Source organism: Pezoporus wallicus, unplaced genomic scaffold (genome assembly GCF_028554395.1).
Source record: "Pezoporus wallicus isolate ANWC-B61680 ecotype Strahan unplaced genomic scaffold, APGP_CSIRO_Pwel_v1 contig_8776, whole genome shotgun sequence".
In the NCBI taxonomy this organism is placed as follows: Eukaryota; Metazoa; Chordata; class Aves; order Psittaciformes; family Psittacidae; genus Pezoporus; species Pezoporus wallicus.
The window spans coordinates 309513-330320 of record NW_026639091.1 but is presented as its reverse complement, the minus strand read 5'-3'; the positions used below and the strand labels follow the sequence as shown (position 1 = coordinate 330320).

The window sequence follows — 20808 nt, the reverse complement described above, 5'->3', positions numbered from 1 at the left end:
AGTAGCTCATGTTCCACTGAGATTTACTGACAGTGTATATAGCTTGCTGTTTGGTGCATACTCTGTCTCTGAGTTACTGTCCTTGTGTGTAATTATGGGACTGAAATGTCCTTTAATGGCATGTTTCATAACTTCACTTCATAATTCTTAATGTTCAGCCATCAGGAAAATTGATACTTGGCTTCTTTTGGAAGTCACTCTAGCTGTGAATAGACAGAATGGGTCACGAGTAATTAACACAAGAGAGAAGCTGCTTTAGCCATCTGTCCTTCCAAGTATGTGTATTGAAGGTCCCTAATACCTGAGGACTTCGAAGAGTGGGATACTAACCAGATTTGTCTGCATCCACCAGAACTGTAATGCTCAGCACTCTGTTTTTAAAGCCTTGTTGGAGCTGAGACCCTGATCAGTGCAACTCTCTGGCCACTTGTATAGGAGCCCTTTCATGCTCTGGGATATCCTGGCCCAGAGCTGAGGTCCAGGTCCCAACAGGAAAGGGATCGATGGGTTTCTTACGAATTCAGCAGCAAAAAGGGTTCTGTAGGGCAAATGCCTAACTTCTGACAAGTTAGCTTCAAAGAGGATGAACAGTCTGACCTTCTAGAGCACTGCTCCAATTTGCTGAGAGTGTTTTTCTCCTATTTAAATGGTGGTAGATGTGTATGAATAGTAAATGGTATTTTTATGATGAGATGGGAAAGCAAGAATGTGTCTACACCAATACAGGAAATCAGTAGGAAGATGATTGGTGACGGGGCTACAAAACATGGGGGATGAATTCTGGGAGGAAAGGAGAACTCCAACGACAGAAAATGTAAAACTAATCTTCATTAACAGCACTTCAGATTATGCTAGGTGTTAGCCTGATGCAAAACTCCTCTGCATCCATGGTGAATGGATAGTTATTACTGTCCTTATAATATAGAGCATTTCTTTAGTTCACAAACAGAAACACTGAGACTCCCTGGTTTTTGTTCAGTGCCTTCTTGTAGAGACCTGCTAAGATTTGTACAAAGGCTTATGAATGGAAACAGAGGCATGTGAATGCACTGGGAGAAACAACAGAAAATGGTAAAAGAAAGAACCTGTATTATTTGATGGCAAATGCAGTCAGTCAAGTGACAAGATAACAGGACAGGACAAATAGAAGCCCAAAGACAAGGTGGCGAGAAGAACACTTCATCAGACTCCTACCAGGATATCTGCTTGCTTGGCCTTCCCCCTGATCTTTCCCCACAAACAGCCTTTTGACTCACAACACTGAGTTCAAAGACTCACCTTTTCCTTCTACACAGTCTTGCACTGAGTTTTATTATATTCATTTGTTACACTCTCAAACAACCTGCCTAAGACTGAAAAAAAAAACCACCCTTTCTTACATGAATATGTTCTAATCTCATCACAATTTTTCTGCGGAAGCCTGTTTATTAAGAAGTAATTCTGACCAAAGAGCTGAAGCCTCAATAATGTTTCAGTATGAATCACAGAGACCATACTTTTTATTACCAAACCTAAACAATTCCTAAACAGCAAGTAAGATATGCAAAAAGGCAGTTTTGCATTACAGAATCGTATTAATGCAGAAACAGTTTGTCCTCTATGAAAAAGGGTGATAGGTCTGTGTGTAATTAAGATAATGATTTCTTGGCTTCAGAAATGCTATTAACTAAGCCATTTTAAAAATTTCACCATAACTGCTCTGCAGCTGAAGAATTAACATATTAACATTCTATTTGTGGGCATGCCTGGTCTCTGAGAAAACACCTCCCTGAAATCCACTTTCCAATTTACTTAATAAATAGTCTAAAATCCAGCCCATGTGGACAGGAGCCCATGTTTGATCCCTGACTCATACTGCATGTAAGGAGACTGTCCCTTTCATTTAACATCTAGTGGCAAGGGAAGTGCAGCACAGACACCTGAACAGTTCAACTCCTGCTCAATGTAGCCACAGGTCCCAAGAGCTGCTCAAACGGCTGTGGCACTGTCACTGTCTTCAGCATCCAAGCAGGGCAAGGCTCTGGGAAGCAGTTCACAGGTAGCGTCAGTAGTGGTTTCAGACATGCAGTACTTCAATAAAGGGTGTGATGAAGATGCATGGTTGTCCTTGAGAAGTGCCTGGAGCAGTTGATCCCAAAGCTTTTGAAACTCAGGGGATGCTAGGGTGCAAGCAGTCTTCCCCCTGGTTTTGTGCTTGTGTTAGACATATGATTTCTCTTCTATGTGTTAGCCCAGACAATGTGATGGAAGACTGCCCTTCCTTCGCATGGGAACACCCAAGTTTTATAGGACAGTGTTTCACAATATGAGAGTGTTCCAACTTTCACTAAGACTTCCCTTACATGAAATTACAATGCAGGAATGTTTTGTTACTTACCAACAAAGCAGTATTTCCGCAATTGTCCACCCAAGAAGTAGTTAAAATATCTGGCTTCATGGCAGGGATCACTCCTTATGTTAAAACCCCATCCTAGCTCTAGTTTCAATGATGATTGTCCAAGGCAGGAACACCTACAGCTTTGTCAATGCAGATGATGACAAATTCTGCTCTATTCAGTGCTCCTCCGTGAAGGACTTCCTTTTCTATGTAACTGAGCCAGGACATTTGAACTGATCCCCCATTTACCCAGGGAATTACAGACCAGTCAGTCACACCTCTGTGCCTGGCAAAATCTTGGAGCAGTTCTCCTGGAAGGCATGCTAAGGCACATGAAAATCAACAAGGTGCTTGGTGACAGCCAGCAGGGCTTCACTAAGGGGAAATCCTGCCTGACCAATTTGGTGGCCTTCTATGATGGGGCTACAGAACTGATGGACAGGGGTAGAGAGGTTGGCATCATCTACCTGGACTTGTGCAAAGCTTTCGACACTGTCCCGCACGACATCCTTGTCTCTAAATTGGAGAGACATCAATTTGATGGATGGACCACTCGGTGGATAAAGAACTGGCTGGATGGCCACACACAAAGAGTTGTGGTCAATGGCTCAATGTCCAGCTGGAGACCAGTAACGAGTGGTGTCCCTCAGGGACCGGTGTTGGGACCGGTCTTCTTCAACATCTTCGTCACTGACATGGACAGTGGGATTGAGTGCGCCCTCAGCAAGTTTGCCGATGACACCAAGCTGTGTGGTTCGGTTGATACCCTGGAGGGAAGGAATGCCATCCAGAGGGACCTTGACACGCTTGTGAGGTGGGCTGATGCCAACCTCATGAAGTTTAACCATGCCAAATGCAAGGTCCTACACCTGGGTCAGAGCAATCCCAGGCACAGCTACAGGTTGGGCAGAGAAGAGATTCAGAGCAGCCCTGTGGAGAGGGACTTGGGGGTGCTGATCATTGAGAAAATGAACATGAGCCGGCTTCAGTGTGCGCTTGCAGCCCAGAAAGCCAACTGTATCCTGGGCTGCATCAAAAGGAGCGTGACCAGCAGGTCAAAGGAGGTGATCCTGCCCCTCTACTCTGCTCTCGTGAGAACTCACTTGGAGTATTGTGTGCAGTTCTGGTGTCCTCAACATAAAAAGGACATGGAACTGTTGGAACAAGTCCAGAGGAGGCCACGAGGATGATCAGGGGACTGGAGCAACTCCCATATGAGGACAGGCTGAGAAAGTTGGGGCTGTTCAGCCTGGAGAAGAGAAGCTGCGTGGAGACCTCAGAGCAGCCTTCCAGTATCTGAAGGGGGCCTATAAGGAAGCTGGGGAGGGACTCTTCATTAGGGACTGTAGTGATAGGACAAGCGGTAATGGGTTCAAACTTGAACAGGGGAAGTTTAGATTAGATAAAAGGAGGAAGTTCTTTACTGTTAGGGTGGTGAGGCACTGGAATGGGTTGCCCAAAGAAGTGGTGAATGCTCCACCCCTGGCAGTGTTCAAGGCCAGAGCCTTGGATGACGTGGTCTAGGGTGAGGTATCCGTGCCCATGGCAGGGGGGTTGGAACTGGATGATCTTAAGGTCCTTTCCAACCCTAACTATTCTATGATTCTATGACACCAGCCTGAACATACTTCCTGAAGGGTAACTGATGGTCCCCACCAGTCACAAACGTGCACTGTCATCATACTCATTGACATCCATCACTCACCTAAGCACAGAGGAAGTTAAAACATGTCATTCCCTGCTGCCTTTTGATCAGGACTAGACACAACAGTACCTAAAAATCTGGAGCACAACACTTAGTGTATCAACCCCTGTGGGTGACCAGCCAACTCAGAATATCTGCCCATGACTGGACATATGCTTTGTATCCTGAAAGCAGTAACAAAAAGCCATTACACCTACCTCATTGCCCATCACCCATCAGCCCAGCCTCCCACCTCCCTTCTTTTTGCATCTGCCTAGTGCAATGCAAGTGAGCATTACTCAGAAATCTTCCCTAGATACTTCCTGGCAGAGGGAGAGATTTCAATCAGCATTATCCCTGTGGAAGGGCTATATATTTGCTAAGTCCTTCCTGTCTAAATGATTGATACTTATTTCAGAAAACCATTTCCTTTGGGTTGTTTTTCCCTGTTTTGTTTCTGTTTTTAAGGCAGGACATGGTGAAGGAGCTTACTGCATCCTCTAGGGATGTCTGGATGGATCTGCTCAGCATCTCAGCCTCCTGCTGATGGCCCACCCCCCACATTGAAGGGATGTGGCTACAATATTAACAAAGACCCAAACCTAGCTCAGAGGAACGCTGTGCAAACAGAAGTTACATGAGTAAGCAGCTACTGGCTTTATTTTCAAGGATATATACGGCAGAGCTCAAAACTTTCTATTTTTGTCTTGATTTCTTAAGAAAACACAATGTCTGCGTCCTGCTGCCTGCTTGCCTCTCCTCCCAGACAACTTCTGATTTCATAGGCAACTTCAAGCAAAGCTGGGACTTGGCAATATTAAGGCCTTGCATATTCTGTAAAAAGGGATGGCCGTAGAGCACAAACATCTGGCAGTGCCTACATCCTGGGAAGAGCAAACAAAGCTTGGCTACTTCATGGCTGAAGCTGGCTGGCCGCAGCTCCCCTCTGATGTTGAGCACCAAGGGAACAGGCTGCAGGAGGGCACTGGAGAGGAGATAGCCAGCCCTGCCTGCAGGAATCAAGGGCTATAGCATGGAGGCGGGATCACTGAGCTGGGGATAGGATGGGAGTGATCAGAGAGAGGAATGATCAGAGTAGATAGTGAGGAACTGGAGATAGCAGGGCAAGGAAAAAGTGGGACTGGGGTAAGGACCTAGATGTAATTGTGGAAGGGAAGGGCTGTAGGACACCGGTCCATAGGAAACAAGGCTTCATTAGCCTCACTGCTCATGGGGTAACAGGTCTGAAAAAGAAAAGAGCTGAGATTTTTCCTACCATTTCCCCATAGCCATGATGACAGAGGATAATGACCTTTTAACTTCCGCTCTGATTGTAGCTGGCCCCTGCTTGCACAGCCACAATCTGCAAAGCATTCTGGGATGCAGTTTGCATGAAAAACATTCAGCAAAATAAGGTCTTAATTGAGTCTGTGCAGAGAGCTCCCCTTGACCCTTTGTGTCTCTGTGCTGGTCTCAGGCTCACCACAGCGATCTGAGAGCATGACCAGGCTCTGAAGTTTTTACATTATTACTGCCTGAGCAAACAGTTAAGATGATGAATCTAAAAGACAAGCACAGGTCAGGGGGTGTAAAACAAGGGACAAAGAAACCGTCCTTACCTTATAGATCTTCCCCTCTTCAGTACCAACGAGAAACAAGTAGTCTATCTTTTTGTGAAAATCAAATGATGTCCCACAGCCTGGTAACAGAAGAAAGGTCTGTCAGACAGAGAATTGCTTCATCTGGCCAGCACACACTCCTGCCTATGGTACACACACACTGCTGGGGTTTTCAGGAGTGATTTATCAGCCAGAAGCTCCCAAGAGAAATTAGACCCACCTCTACCCCTCCCGCAAACACTTACGGACCCACACCGAGCTGTGCCTGTCCCCAAGACCCGCAATTTGAAGAACCAACATGGAAAAATGGAAAAGAGAACTGGAAACACTGGAAGGGCACTGGAAGAACAGATTGGCTAGGGATTCACTTTGGTAAGTCATGAGGACCAGGCCTGCCTCCTGTTGGGGAAGAACAGATCTTTCTGTCTGTTTAGTATTCACAGAAAATATAAATGGTTTCTTATGCATAAAGGAGCCCATAGAGGAAACACCACATCACACCTCCCTTTTCATCCTTAGCTCAGAAGCTTAGCAGGCTCAGTTCAGTAAAGCAAAGGATGTGATTTGGGAAGAAATCTTCTGCCAGGCACAGAAGCATCCTCTTAACTTCAAAAGCCCGGAATGAAGCAACATTGCAAACTGTATTTAGAAGAGGTGTCAACCACAACAGGCTGTGACTCCTTGAGATTTTGTGGCTTCTGTTCCTGAGGCAGATGCAACATCATCCAGGAAAGCCAATTCGGATGGTGGTGAAAGAAAATTTCAGCAGGGTCCTTGAGCAGAAGATGGGATGTCTGCTGAGAGCCAGAGCAACCTGGGGCTGTTGACCAGCTAGGACACCCAGAGCAAACGTCATATGATAAACAAGCAGACAAGGCTGAGAAGCACACAGTTACAGAGAGCTTTCTGCAAAGGCAGCTGTCTTAAAGATCATGTCTTAAACGTTAACAAAATATAGTCCTCACAGGAACTGTTAAGGTTATTCAACTCTGTAATACTGTCTGCATTTTTAACATTTAAATAGATCGTTAAATATTCAAGACAAGTCTTTGAAAATCCATTTCACAGAAACGCTAACAAATAATCCCAAAGCCCCTGGGAGTTCTGCAGTGTACTGCTTTCGCTGGTCTCTTGCAACCTATGCAACCTTCTTACAAATTGTTCAGCAGTTATTCTGTAGAAACACAGCAATTCCTGAACATGAAACGCTTTCTCCAAACCCAGGCCACAGCTTCACAGCCAAAAGCAGGTGCAATAAGATGATTAGGAGATTCTTCAAGGCTCCCTGTGTAGTTCTGGACCTCCAGAGCTGACTCATCCCATCTTATCCCAAACACAGGATGGTCAGGCTGAGGTGATTCAATATAGAAGGACTGCACTGTCTCTACTTTGTACAGAGGGAGCCTAACATAGTAGCTCAGAAGAGATGTTGTGCTTTTAGAGAGCCAAAACCTGCTGAGGTTCATCACTGCTGACTGGATGAGCTGTGCACCCAGGAAAAGGGAAAGTTTCCTTTTTGTCTTGATTTGGCCAGTCCAGACCATTGTCTGGCAGGAAGAACAAAACTGACTTAGTTTTGACAAATACAGGTAATGCCTGTGCCTCGTCCACACTGGGATATCCCAGTAAAATCATCATGCTTTGAATTGATGTTCATCTTTCTTCCCAAGTACAGGCAAGGTGTAACCAGCAAAATTTGACTCAGCTATTGCTCCGGACAGATTTTGCCTTACTACATGATGAAAGCAAGGAGGTGTAACCCTTCTTTAGCTCCCTTCCATCTCAACACTCTACTCCTAATTTAATTCCCAGAATAACTGATTAGAGGCTTTGTGTCAGTAATTAATCAGCATGGAAAGGACTTGGGCTCCTACCAAGTGTTTTCAGCTGCAGCCCCTCTGGCCCCTGCGCCATTGTTCCCTCTACTGACAGCTTGATGACATCTGTATGAACCAGCTCATTCTGCAGGCAGAGGAGATTCCACATGAATAACATGGTTTACAGCAACAATAGAGAGACATTCAGTAATTTGAAATGGCAAATTTTATGGAGGAATTTTAAAAAGCTGTCCAAATGTTGCTTAATGTTTCATGCTCACAGTTGGCAACTTGATAACGTGTCACTTTTACATAAAACCTCCAGGAAACTGATGCTTTGATGCACTGGAGCTGAGAGCCACTGGTATACCACCCAGACACACGCAGATGATGTGGGAAGCTTTGGGCTTTGGGGTCAATGCTTTTGAGTGGAGGTCGACACTGCCACCTTAAATCATTGTGTTATGCAAAATCACCCTGCATGGTTTAAGATGGGTATTGCATACCATTATAGAGCTGATTAAAACCCACACTAGTGGATAGTAACTCACCACCTTGCCAGTCTTTGCTTCTTACCATCTTCCTATTAATCCCAGAGCAGCCTCAGTTCCCAATACTCACAACCTCATGGGTTCTGAGATTCAAATAACAAGAACATCTAGCAAGCAGCTTCCCCAGAGGAAAAATGCCAAGTGTTGCTGTTATCAGCAGAGCTCTAAATAGCTCTCATTGCAGGCCACAGCACTGCTGTGCCAGGTGATGTATGCACACAGGGCAAAAAGGCTGTGCCCCAAACAGTTTACAGTCAAGGTGGAAGACAGAAGACAGATGAAAATAGACACAATGTGGATGAATATGAGGAAACAATGAGAGGGCAAAGATCCATTCTTAGACTAGTGCTGGGAATTAAAATACCACTGCAGAATGGAGTTGGTTGTGAATATAAGAATACCCTGGGGCTGACAAAAAGAACAAAGAACTAAAGATTAAATTAGTGAGCAGTGTGGGCTGAGGACTGGATGTTTTAATGAATCTGCAGATTTCCCACTGGAGCACTGTGAGAACAAAACATAACTTCTTAGCTCAGTGAATCAAGCTTTAGCTGGACCTCCTCTAAGCCCAGAGCAGGACTCAGGTAGAAAAAGATTCTGCCTGGCAAAGTCGATCCCAGGGAATTGCATGTTAGGGAAGATGGGAGAAGATCTTGTGAGTTCAGTACTGCAGTTCAGAGGGGACAGTGATCTACAAGACATTTTTATCATATTTTAGAAGTACAAATTTACAGAAGGATCAAGAAAGGCCAAAACCCCTAAAATAATGCACTTTTTTCTTACTCATTTGCACTGTTGCATACCAGCATGCCCTGACCTATTGATGGCTGGAACTGTTCTCTGAGAGATCAGTAAGCAGCAGGACAGACTCCTGCAGCCTGCGCAGTCCTACCTTCTGTTATTGACTCTTGTTGTAGCATGTGAGTTACATCAAGTTGGAGTCAGTGGGTCAAGGCAGGAGTGATGTTAAGAAAGAGACATATATGCTGGTGTACGTGTGCAAGAACTGGGAAGAGAGATGCCCAGAGCACCCAGCAGCAGAGCATATTCCATGTGCTGTTCACTGTGTACCCAAATAGGAGTCTTAGTGGGGTGCTGGGAGCACAGTCAGGATATGCTGAGCAGCTACTTGCCTCTGCTCAGGCTCCCAGGTCTGCCTGTTCACCATAGAGTGTCTGCCCTGTCCAAGCCATGGGTGGTTGCCATAGGAGTCTGGTCTGAAGAGCAGCTTTGGAGCTGCCTGTCTCTGGTGATGTTGATATACCCAGTGTGTCTAACCAAGGTCAGACACATGATCTGAGCAGACCTAAAGACATGTTAGCACACTTACTCTCTGTGCTGCTAGGAAGGCAAACCACATGAGATCTTCTCTGTAAGTACACACCTTTCTGCAGCCTTTCTCTGAAGATGCCACCCAGCACCTTCATCTGGTCAAGGCCTCTGTGAACAGCTTCTGTAGCCTCTTGCCTTCACAAACGATCTTTCTCATGCAGACTTTCCTGTTGTGCTGCTTTTAGTGTGTACCCAGCTTTTCCAGCTCCACAGTCTGGAAAATGCATCTGTTCCTGGGGCTGTTTGTTGCCAAAGCCATTTGTATATTCCTCTGGGTAAACAGACTGTCGACAGTTTGGCCTTCCAGGAATACTGAGCAGTAATACATTGCTTCTGCCTAACAATTGTAAAGCACTTTGTAAGCATTAGTGAATTAGGCCTTGCAGCTGCCTGTTTCTCTTTAGCTGTTATTAGCCTCAAGTGATGAATGAGGCACAGACCTGTTCAGTAATTTAGCTCTAGGTCACGTAGGAAGGGTGAACTACAGCTACTAATCAAATCTGGGATTGCTGAGCATCAGCCTGGGCAGCAGTGCCAGGCTGCATCCCACTCTTTGATGTGGCTCTACAGCCCTCCTTTTTGATAGGCAAGGTATGCTTGCAACGAGGGAGAGTAGCATCATCCAGCTGCAGAAGTTCTGCATTCTTCCTTGCCATTTTACACCTTCATGATGACCCAAAACCAAGCCCAAGACAGCCTAAGCACATGCAGCTCACGTACTCTCCCATGGAGTTTGTCCAAAGTGATTGTGCCCACTTTTAACAGACAACCACTGTGGTCAAGCCAGATCAACTGTCCCCAGCTAACATTCAACAAGTCTTCTACCTAAATTTTTTGTGTGGCTTGCCAAATATTCAGCTGTAAGAAAGAATTTATCAACTTTCTGCTCTCAGCTTTGGAAGTGTCAAACAGCTATCAGTGTTGGAAGAAGCTTTAGCTCTGGATAGTCCTGATTAGTCAAAAAGATTAATGAAGGTCTCTTTCATTTATTCATGATTTGCACTATAGATCTGAAGAACAAAAAAAGCCTCTGGAGTTTCTTTAATTTTTTCTAAGTAAAACCCAGAGATAGCTCTTTTGTAAAATTGGAATTCAATCAGATTGTCCACTTCTTCTCCTGTAACAAAATGCCCTTTCCATTCTGTTTCTTGCTTTCCCTGATGAATCTCTGTCCAAAAAGAGAAACCAAACAGCACCTAAAATGTTGCTGTTTTCCAGCCCTGCCTGCTAAGTACATTCCAGTTCTAGCAATTTCAGAGGTAACTTCACCTCAGAAAAATCTTAAAAGCCTGCTTCTCACATGGGTGTAGCCAATTTTATAACAGAAGTGCAAGGAATAAGTAGAAATGACATTGTATTACGTGGATGCAGGACTTAGAAGTCACACCAAGGATGCTTAATTAGGTGTATCTACATGCTCAAGGGTTTACAGTGTGGGAACACAGTTAAGCACAGATGAATCACAGAAGTGTTGCAGAAGACCTTTTACCAGTTGAGTTAACACCGAAGTGCATCTGCAGGCTCTTAGGTTGTCCCAGTTGTGGCATTTCTTTGAAGTTAAGAGACTTAATCCAGTGTTTCTTGCCTCCTAAGAGGAGAAGGCTGAGCACACTCAGATACTGAGGCTCAGCTGATCGGTTTAACCTGCCAAGTAACCCCAGCTAGATGTCTTTAGCTGAAGGGGTGTGTACCCACTTCCACACAAACCTGCTGGGAATTTCTATTCAGTGGATAAAACTGGAGCTTACAGCTGGGACAGTGTTAGCCTGTCCCTGTCTAGGGAGTTCTGAGAGCTCTTCTGGGAGAAGGACTTGGGGCACACTTGCAGGAGGGATTTTTGTATCTATAGCTGCATGTATGAATCTGGAAGAGTTTATAAAAAAAGAACTTAATAATCAAGGCCATCTGCATGAGAGTTCATTACAAGACGCTCTCATTCCTGAAGTGAATGTGAGATTAAGGCTTATGTGGTGTCCCTGCCCATGGCAGGGGTTGGAACTGGATGATCGTAAGGTCATTTCCACCCAAACCATTCTATGATTGCATAATTTTATATAGTGTTAGATATGAATCCCTACCCATGGCAGCAAGGCCTGAAATGTTCAGAAACAGAAAAGCTTTGCAGAACTTGGTATAACAGGTTAAAAAAATGAGCATCCAAGGACATAAAGGAATTTCTTTGATGGAGAATAATGAAACAGCTGCTTCAAACTCACAGTTAGGACAACTTAATCATCTTCTAAGGAAAAGATTTTGAAATCTTCAAAAGCCAACAGAAAAATGAATGTTGAGATTCAGAGACATGAATTTAAGGGTCATTTAGGGACATGAATGTTAAGTGTCTATCAACATACATACTCAAGGAAAGAGTGATCAAAGACAGGGCATGCAAACAAGTTAACAGAAGCTGGCAATGTCATGGCAGTGGGAAACCCTCTGCCTGTCTGATTGCATGTTGCTGCCTCACTGCAAATGTGAGCTTACTTTGTGCTATTTTGGCCACAAGGGGAGAAATTTGCACCGTCCCTCTCACATTCTTAAGCACAATCTGTAGGGGAACATTCTGGGGCTGAGAGTCTTGAAGCGGTGAAAGAAAGCAGATTGTTCTGGTCTGTCTGTCAGTGACCCTTCTGGGACAAGCTAAGTTTCAGAGCAAGGACCAGTCTTAAATTCCTGCAGCTGCAAAGCAGGAAAATGCTCACCCATCTCATCACTGGGTACTACCAGTGCAGGTATGATGAAGATTAGGTCCTGAATGAGAAGTAGGCTGGTTCTGCTCATTTTGGAGTTTAACACAGTGCCCCAGACCAGCTGTAACTGCACCCACAATCTTCTGCTGACACTTCTTTTCAAACCCGGTTCTTTATATATAACAATAAACTTAATGCATCATTGGACTTTGAAGGCAATTGGTTATAATTGGATAGGAAAAGAAATTTCCACTGTTTACCTGAATTAAAGTCCATGAAACAATCCGTCCATCCGAAGAGACAGAGAAGAAGTTCAGATTGTTGTCCATGTCATTCTTCTGCCACTTGACCTTAAAACAAGAACACAATCCCAGTCAGCATTAGCAGGGCAGAGTCTCACATCCTCAGCAGGGTCTTCTGAACTCCTTCCTAAAGAGCAGCTGGTTTCCACTCCAGAGGCATGCTGCTGCATAGCATGTATGAACATCCTTACCTCCACAACCAATTTCAGAAGGGCACAGAGCATTCATTTTCCTGCAGGGATGCTCCAGAGGGGCGGCAAAACCTCACACCTGTGGACTCTGTACTCACCCATGTCCATCTCTTCCAGCAGTAGGAGGAGCATTGACATCAACGATGGGCCTTGTGAGGTGTCTGAGCTCTGCAGCACTCTGAGCTGTGGCACAACACCATTCCAGAGATCCCTAAGACGTCTCCAAACAATTCCAGAGGTGCCTCAGAAAGTTCCCCAGAACACCTGAGCACATCACTGACCCTGCACAAACTAACCCCTTCCCATGTGGCTAATTACTCCAAGTGCAGTGTCATATGGCTACCCTTCAGCCAGACAACCTCAAATTAGCTTTCTGTCTCTATGTGGGGTACAGAAAACCCTTGCAGGCAACCTGCGACATGGGTCCTTGGGACACTTCTGTTCCAGGGACATGAAAATGTCTCCATTAAAATTGAAATCCCCTACACCTTCAGAGCATCTGTCTGCCTGGTAAGGAGATTTGCCTTTTGACTATGACAGCTGAGCAGGAGAGATTAGAACTCAGATAAATGGCTTACAGTTTAGAAGAGACAGTTAGACCAAAAGCATTAGAAATGCTCAATTTTCAGATCTGGGAATTCAATCAGATTGAAGGGAAAAGGATGACTTGTCACTGAGCCTGTTAGCATACACTTCTGTGGGCATCTGTCAGCTCAGGATGGGGATAAGCACTTTGTCAGGTTGTGCTGGTGTTTTCAAAGGTGTATCTCTTCCTGTTCAAACAGTGCAGCAGTTACATCTCCCTAAACTTCATCCCATAAACATGATAAATGGGCATGATTGACCTAGGGCTTAGCAAATACTTTGTCTACGACCAGCTAGTTATCTGGTACCTATTCCAGAAATAAAGTAGCATTCTCATTACTTTACACAGGTTGGGTATCCTTCGTTGGGAAATACGGTGTTAATTCTGGTTTGTAAAACTGTCAAGTTCTGTGGAACACGAACATCCACCAGTAGACTCAGCAAAAAGTAATTAATCTCCTACTGAACAGGACCTAGAACACATTATTCTGAAGAAGGAAAAATAAAATATAAAAGGAATCCACCTGAGAGTATATGAAAATGCCAGTTTCATGTCCGTAAGCTGCAGCTGAAGAGTGTTGAGTGGCATACACCTTTGAACATCCTTGCACAGGAGACATTCTAAGTCTTCCAGGTGGAATCAGTTCTACTATCTGGCATTAAAGGAATGCCATTATTCACTGTGGTCCAGAATAAAACAGCTAACAATATAAAGAAGGTTCAATGGCACATATGGAGGACACTGATTTTCTAGACTGGCCATTGCACACAGAATGTGCTGGTATATCTATTCCAGGAACATCTCCCTGGGATAATAGCTTCTGCTGACAGTGATGGTCACCAGTAGCTTCTTCAGATGAAGGGGTAGGTGTAGTGAGGAGTTTTAATTCAAAGTGAGAAATGACAAGTTCAGGATTGCAAATACGTCCAACTTGTCTCATACTGAGCACAGAAAAAGGGTCATGTTTCAGAATCACAGCTTTTTAAAATGCTGCACTAAAACTATCTGACAACAAGATGTTTTTATTAGTACGTCCAGCACAGCTCTCCATGTTCTTCCTCATATGTTCACTTCCCCAAATATTTGGGAAAAACAGTCACGCTTCCCAGGCCACTTCTAAGTCAAACTGACCGCACTTGAGGTGGGGAAAGCTATTTCTCAAGATAGTACCTCCTATGAAAACAAAGGTTTTGCCATTCAAACCTGGGAGAAGTTAGCACAAGTGGCTCATATATCCTTTACTGTGACAGGACTGAACTGCAAGAAAAGGGGCTCTCCAGTACCTGAAACCTGCAGCCTGAACCCAGCAATGTCCTGAGATGCATGTGGAAGATAAATGCAGGTGACACATACCTGTACTGCAGTCAGTGTGCATCTAAACCATCCTGAAGTCTAGAGCCACCATCCAGGTTACTTACACAATGCAGGATCAGAGCTGGTCCAGACCCTCTCTGAAGAGAGAGTCCCAGCTTGCCCACTGTCAGAGTGTGCATTCAGGCACCCATTACACCCTGCTTGAGCTATGCAGGGGCAGCAGCAACTGAGTTCCCAGCTCTGCTCTTGCTAAGTGCAGTGTAGATGTTTTGCACTCAAGCTAGAACCAAGTGACAGCCCATCACACCAGTGGAAAATACATGGATGGAGACTTGGTGGCTGGAGTCCATCCTGATCACCCCATGCAGACACAACTCCTGAGTCCTTATGTTTATGCTAACATGATGTGTTGCAGAAAACTTGTCTGGAGGTGACCAACAATGTAAGCACTATCACGAGCTCATGTTTTTTTTTTCCAAAGCCAATCCCTTTCAGCGTTCCCCAAGCAAAGAGCTTTTCCCCAGGGTTTGCCCACTTCAAATACCCTCTCCCTCATGGATATCTATTCAAGTTTTCTACTATCAGTATTCAGTTACGTGTCACAACTCCTTCTCTTCATTCATTATGCAGACAGGTGGAGTTATCAGGCCCAAAAAGTAAGAACAAGGCTAATTTGCTATATTCAAAGCAGTCAATGGTACCTGAGTTGGGTACGTATTGTAGACAGCTTGAACACACTCCCACAAGGGCATCAGGATCTGCCCTCAGATGACTATCAACACTCCCAGTGACATTAGCCTGGATTTCAGAAAACAGAAATTGTCACTTTATACTTTCAATTTTCCTTCAACATGCTAACACCTTAATAGTGTCTGTGAGCTTTTTCTCCTGATCTCTGAATCCCTTAAATGCTTATTAATTAGCCTTCATGATACTCCAGTCAAATCAGGCATCTGCTCAGAACTGGCCTTTTCTGTGACCCCAGAGACCCATGAACATGGCACAACCTCCTGTCATTAGCCGTGTCCATGCTGTGCAGATTTAGGCATTTGACAAGAGAACCAGGCAATTGTGTGTGTAGTGGCAAGAAGTTAATTCTTCCTGAAACACGTGATAATCAACCAGTATTTTGGCTGTGTGAAACTACTTACAGCAAAAGTTCAGTTATGATACAGGAAGAGTGACAAAACACATGAGAAAGGAATGTGCATGTAAACAGCAGAGAGGAGACAAGTAAACACAGAAAAGCAAGTCTTTTGCTGTGCCGGATCATGATGAGACCTGCTATGAAGTCAAGGATCTACTGCTATTTTTTAAATGTGATCTTAACCTGACTATTTTTGCAGTGTAAAGTTTGTGAAAATCATTGCTGTTAGAGGCGCCTACTGCTTTTTAATGTTTATTTCTTAAATCCTGTTTATAGAGAAGTTGAGACTACTCAACCCCCTGTTTGATCATATAAAAATAAAGATTAAAACATGCTGTTCACTGCTATGTACAGCAGGTTAGCAGGGCAATAATCCATTCATTCTTAGCAAGGGAATACTAGCATCTCTGTCTATGGCAACTGGAAGTTACACCATTTATCCAATCTGAATTGGAAAATCCCCATGTTTCTGACGCCACTCTTACAAAAAAAATACTGCTTGATCAGTTTTCATGGCACAGAGGCTGTTAGTCACTCATGCTGACAAAATATGGTCAAAATCATCCTGGTCATGAGGCTGACTTTAGTGCTTTGCCACAGGCAGCATCTGCCTGCCTTTTGTGTAAGGTAAGACCTGATACTGCAAACACAAATCCCTCTGGCTGGCCCTCGGCTTGCCAAAGATCAACTGCGGGCTGCCATATGGAACACAAGCACATTGACAGACAAGAAATTGCTTCCCAGATAGGGTATTTTGAAATTCAAAAGCAAGTGCAGGGTCCTGAACCTGGGGAGGAATAACCCCATGTACCAGCACAGGCTAGGGATGACCTGCTGGAAAGCATCAGCTTTCCAGAGAGGGACATGGGAGTCCTGGCGGACAACAATCTGTCCATGAGCCAGCAATGTGCCCTTGTGGCCAAGAAGGCCAATGGAGTCCTGGCTGCATTAGGAAGAGCAGGTTGAAAAAAGGTGACCTTCCCCCTCTTCTCAACCCTGTTGTGGCCTCACCTGGAGCAGTGTGTCCAGTTCTGGGCTCCCCAGTGCAAGAGAGACATGGAGCTCCTGGAGCATGTCCAGTAAAGGGCTACTGGAATCATCATAGAATCACAGAATCATAGAATAGTCAGTGTTGGAAAGGATCTTAAGATCATCTAGTTCCAACCCCCAAATGATTGAGAGTTGGGAGTATCTCTCATATGAGGAAAGGCTGAGGGAGCTGAGCCTATTCAGCCAAAAGAAGACTCGAGTGGGGATCTATCAATGTGTATAATAAGGGAAGGTGTCAAGAGACTGGGGCCATACTCTTCTTAGTGATGCCCAGAGACAGGCCGAGTGGCAACGGGCATAAACTAAAACACAGGAAGTTCCACCTGAACATGAGGAAGAACTTCTTTACTGTGAGAGTGACCTATTGGGATAGGTTGCCCATAGCGGTTGTAGATTCTCCTTCCCTGGATATATTCAAGATCTACCTGGACACAGTTCTGAGCAACATGCTGTAGGCGACCCTGCTTGAGCAGAGAGGTTGCATTAGATGAGTGCCGCATGGTCCCTTCCAACCTCAACTGCTCTGTGAGTCTGTGATTCTCCTTCAAGGAGCTATTTGACAGTACTTGAGTACCACAGCCCTGCTGTCACCTGCCCTAAGTGAAATAAGAGCATTTCGGTCATTCAGTGTCTAAAAAGCACAAATAAAGTCTGCCACAGGTAGAGAAGAGGAAAGACAAAGGCATTATCAAATCACTTTTACATGAACTGGCCCACTATGATGATCAGATGACTCCAGCAAACAAACAACTGCTGAGGAAAGTCCTGGCCAACATGACCTGGGCACAAATTCCTGCCAGTGCCCACCTGGCAATCAGTACAGTGCTGAGAAAAGCCTTGATGGCAATGCAGAGTTTGGAGGTACACAAAAAAGGTATCTATTCAGCTCTACGGCAGGAGTAGACTCCTGCTTATCACTGGTGACAGCTCACACAGGCTGCTCTCACAAGCCTCCAACTATAGGCAATCAACAACCTCCCTGTATATAAATATGTCAGAGCTTAATTTGCCTTATACAGGAAATTTCCTTTACCACAAGTTAAGCCAACTACTCCTTACCATCTCCCCAGTGGACACAGAGAACAACAGTTTATTCTCCTTTTTTACAGCAGTCTTTAAATGGACAAGAAAATGTTGCTCCTTCCTCTGTTTTCCCAACCCAACAAAATCACTTACTTCAACTGTTGCTTCCAGGTCCTGCTCTTCAAACCTTCACCATTCCTGTCCTTCAAATTCAGCCCTTCCCTGCTGCTGCACACACATGGTATCAGACCACCTCTAGGCACTAGCAGACCAGAGTTACAACCTCCTCTAACTTATATTCCTGCTAATAATCAGAATGACACATGTCTTTGTACAACAGTATTGTATTGTGGACCACTGGCAGTGATCTGATATATTCTTCCCTTCTGGCAACCTACTGCCTATCCAGTCATCCCATTTTGTATCTGCGCTTTTAATTTCCCCTTTCTAAACACAGTATTTGCTCTTGCCTTTATTGAATTTCATCACATTGATTTTGGGTTCTTCTTTCAATTTATCAAGATAATTTTGAACATAATCATGTCCTGCAAAGTGCCTTGTCCTCCCAAAGGGGCTTCCCTATTCTGTAATCGGAGCTGCTAATGAAAGTATTGATCAAAAGAAGACCAGGACTGACAGCTGGATCTCACTTGAAGCATCTTTAGAGTCTGACAGCAAGCTCTGTATAAATGCTCTTTGAGCATACTGCCTGAGCCATCTGAGCAGCCTCTTTATGTATTTTGCCTAATTCATATTTCTCTAATTTGGTTATGAGTATGTCACTGTGTGAGTCTATATCAAAAGGTTTAGTAAAGTCAAGATGGATAGAAGTGATAACCTTAACTGCTTCCTCCTTCTTCATGAGGACCATTTCTCTGAAGCAAAAGAAACGATACTGGCTTGACGATTTATTCTGGACAAATCCATGTTGGCTTCTCTGAATCACCTTATTATCTGGACACTTATAAACTGTCTTGCCTTTGTTCCACCATTTTCCCAGTTGTCAAATGGGTCTGGCTAGCCAATAATTCCCTGGGACCAACCCTACCATTTTCCTGCAATTATTTTTTCACTTCTTTGGGTCCTTTGAGACCTTTCCTCCTCTTCATGGCCATGCTTCTCGTACAGCCCAGAGTGCAGCCTGATGCACTTCTGTGCTATCACCCACACTTTGTGTGTCCCCGTGGCTGGCTTCAGCTGCCTCTAACCTGGATGAATCATCCAGACACTGGTACTCTGCCCATGTCATTATTCTTGTATGCAAGGACAGTCCCTTTGAGGGAAGCACCTGCAGAAATCTCTTTTGCCAGACGTTTGCTCTTCAGCATCACTGAAAAATGCTTTAGGATTGATGACAGCAGACTTTATATGTATCATTTTCCAGTCTGCCCACATCACACATGAATGTGTGTGAGTCCACAAGGAAAAGCAGAATGATGCTTCCCTTCATCCACACCCCAGAGCACACGCCACCCCTGAGTCTGAGTCAAGGTACTTAATCAGCTCAGATGCCGTAAATGGACTTGCACATAAACATCTGCCTCTGCTTAAAATGCAGGATAGATGTAGCCCAAAACCTCTCAGAAATGCTTGTTAGTGGTCTGAAATCGCTCTGGCTTGTTCTTTAAGTACTCCAGGGTACATTTAATCTGATCTTGTTGATGAACAAGGGCTTGTCTTATCTAACTATTCTTTAACACGCTCTTTCCCTATTCTGACCTGTGCTTTCACCCTCTTTTTACATTAATCATACTAAGCAGCCAATCTCAGACACTTATTGTAAGATTAAACAATACAGCATCAAATATTTCATGCTCTTCTACCACTCACTATTAGCTGAAAGTTTTCTTTATTAATGAGCCTATACTCTTCATTCCTTTAACTTCTAATACACTTACCAAATATTTTCCCCTTCTGTTTTATGACCCAGGATAATCACAGCTCCTTTTGCACTTCCACTTTATTAGTTTGTCTTTGTGCTTTTCTCTAATACTCAGCTTTAGACAGATGTCTGTACTTAAGAAGTTTCTTCATAACTCACTGTCGTGCTCTAGATGCAGCCGTATGGGCACCTCTTGGAGAGCTTGCCATTCTGCCCAGCCCTGTAGCTCAGGGAGTTCACCCATCTGGCTCCATAGCTGAACTGAGCTACAGTGTCTTGCAGGAGCCCAGCTGTACATCACAGGAGCACAAGTGCTTCCCAGCCCCTCTGGGCTTTTCCCAGACACCCAATTTTCCCCATACCTTGGGCACAAAGGGCTAACAAGAGACATTTTGACATTTGTTACACTCACACTGGCTGAAGGCTTTTACTCAAGGCTTTCCACTGGCAAGCACCTGCTCCTTGAGCAAGCATACAAACACAGTGGTGGAATCAGCCCCCAGCTTGCTCTAGCTGTGCCTGCCCTGCGGCCCACTGTTAAAACCGTATTTCTTCAATGTCTATGCACAAGCCTGTGTCAAAGCAAAGCACCAGCAAAACTCTTTTATCAAGGCAGAAGAGTTGAACGTGTGCTATGATACAGCAAGCTCTCATGAATGCAGTTTGGCTTCATCCACCACATGATCCGCAGGTCACCAGCTGACAGATGAACAAGATGGGATGTTTGCAAAGGCAGACAGAGACTTCAACCAAGAGTACCCTTCTAGTCCTGGATGTGTTAGTCCAGTGGCGAGCACCTTTGGTCTGTGTAAAAGATATTTTCTCCATTTTGCTGCTGTCCTCTTTTTCAGCTCATGCCGAAGTGCTGATCTACAATAAAATGCTCCATAGGTCACATCTTCCAGAGCCAGACTGATCTCCCCTGTGCTCTGGTGTGAATATTCTCCTGGACTCCCCTACAGCAGTGTCTGATTTGAGCTAGGAAACAGATCTCATTTCTTCCCTCTGTCACCTCCAAATGTGTTTCTTGTTCGTTCCTGCCAGCAACTTTCAACAGATTGGCATCCGGAAACATCAAGTCATTATCAGCAGAGAAGAAATCTTTCACATTCTCCTCCTGTCAAAGACAAATTGCTGAGGTTTTTGTTGTTTATTCTCTTCTCTCTGTCCCTTGCCTCTGCTGTTTGCCTAAGGGATCTGCTGCAGTGAAATTCCCCTAAGACAGTTAACTCATCCTGAGTCC

General features: G+C 44.5%; 1 protein-coding gene across 4 annotated transcripts in view; it reads right to left on the bottom strand.

Annotated features, from left to right (window-relative positions):
* Nucleotides 1-20808, bottom strand: part of DNAI1 (dynein axonemal intermediate chain 1) — a 153886-nt gene that overhangs the window by 48964 nt on the left and 84114 nt on the right. For all 4 annotated transcript variants that reach the window (XM_057413657.1, XM_057413659.1, XM_057413660.1 and 1 more), the window contains 3 exons: nucleotides 12331-12420; nucleotides 7555-7642; nucleotides 5681-5760 (listed from right to left, as the gene is read on the bottom strand). In XM_057413657.1, coding sequence (XP_057269640.1) covers nucleotides 5681-5760; nucleotides 7555-7642; nucleotides 12331-12420 — 258 coding nt within the window. The remainder of the gene's footprint in view (nucleotides 1-5680; nucleotides 5761-7554; nucleotides 7643-12330; nucleotides 12421-20808) is intronic.